The sequence below is a fragment of the Perkinsus marinus genome (assembly GCF_000006405.1).
Source record: "Perkinsus marinus ATCC 50983 genomic scaffold scf_1104296946068, whole genome shotgun sequence".
Lineage (NCBI taxonomy): Eukaryota > Perkinsozoa > Perkinsida > Perkinsidae > Perkinsus > Perkinsus marinus.
The window spans coordinates 1-1050 of NW_003210977.1; the positions used below are offsets into that span (position 1 = coordinate 1).

Consider the following 1050-nt stretch of genomic DNA (forward strand, 5'->3'; position numbering starts at 1 on the left):
CTCCTTGAGTAGTACAAATGTCGCTGGTCTTTGATTCGAAGGACGTAAACTCGTCCGGTGGTGCACTGGGGGACTGGGTCCAGTCTGAGGGGGATCGATAAACGAGTCGTTGAGGTAGGTAGATAGAAACTCCTCTTGAGACGCCCGAGAGACTTCACCTACTTATCGCCTTTATCAGCCACGAAAGACTCCTCAGGTCCTGTAGAGTCGACATCACAACCGTCCGACCTGATAACGAGTAGCCCCAACTAATACTATTCATACTACCACGCTTACCTCAGGACGAATTCGACCCGCAAGCACCCATCGTCACACTCCACCAAGCGAAGGATCCCACGTCTGTCATCGGGGGTTACCTATGGGAGAGGTCTCTTCAGAGCCGATATGACTGCATTACCGTACGACCATCCCTATTCATCTTGCCGGCCAGCAGATGCACTACTTCGCGAGTCACCTTGTAGGTCCTAGAGGCCGCCATGGTACGATCCACTATAGTGGTAACTACAAGCGATGTTCAGACTGCAATGCGCTTGCGACAAGTGCAGTCTTATGTAGGACTTTCACTGCCAGGACCACATACGCGGTTTTCCGGAGTAGTCACAGAGTTGCGTTCAGTGAACACGCTCCTTAAAAACTTCGGAAAAATTAGGTGGAGTGCTCTCTTGTGATGCGTTTTTGAAATCTTCTACTGTGCCAAGGACTGCATCGCTCCGCCCAGTGCACGACTTGCATGTAATTATTCTTATACTTAGTCACTTTGTAGATGCCCACATCTCCTCGCAACGACGTCGGAAATGCGCCCTGTGGGATTCGAACCTTCGCGAGCGCGTTGCATGGGGGTTCTCAGATTCTCGTAGCTCGACTCGGGTAGTTGTCTAGTCGGCGAATTATTCCAGCCGGTCTCAGTTAGAAGTAATCTCTCCGATATGGCAGTAATCAGTGGTACGCTAGTAGTCTTCGGGACACCCCACGTGCTCGAGCTGAGGATAAGATCCTTATGGACTACAGGGCCCCTGCATATACCGATATCGGAATGGCTTTCGGGGGCAC

General features: G+C 51.3%; 1 protein-coding gene across 1 annotated transcript; it reads right to left on the reverse strand.

Annotated features, from left to right (window-relative positions):
- Positions 1-158: 158 nt before the first annotated feature.
- On the reverse strand, positions 159-478 carry Pmar_PMAR007797 (hypothetical protein; the record flags this gene model as incomplete). The annotated part of the gene is made up of 3 exons (XM_002779666.1): positions 159-228; positions 277-356; positions 398-478. The coding sequence occupies 3 exons, from the start codon at positions 476-478 to the stop codon at positions 159-161; spliced, it is 231 nt and encodes a 76-aa protein (XP_002779712.1).
- Positions 479-1050: the final 572 nt, after the last annotated feature.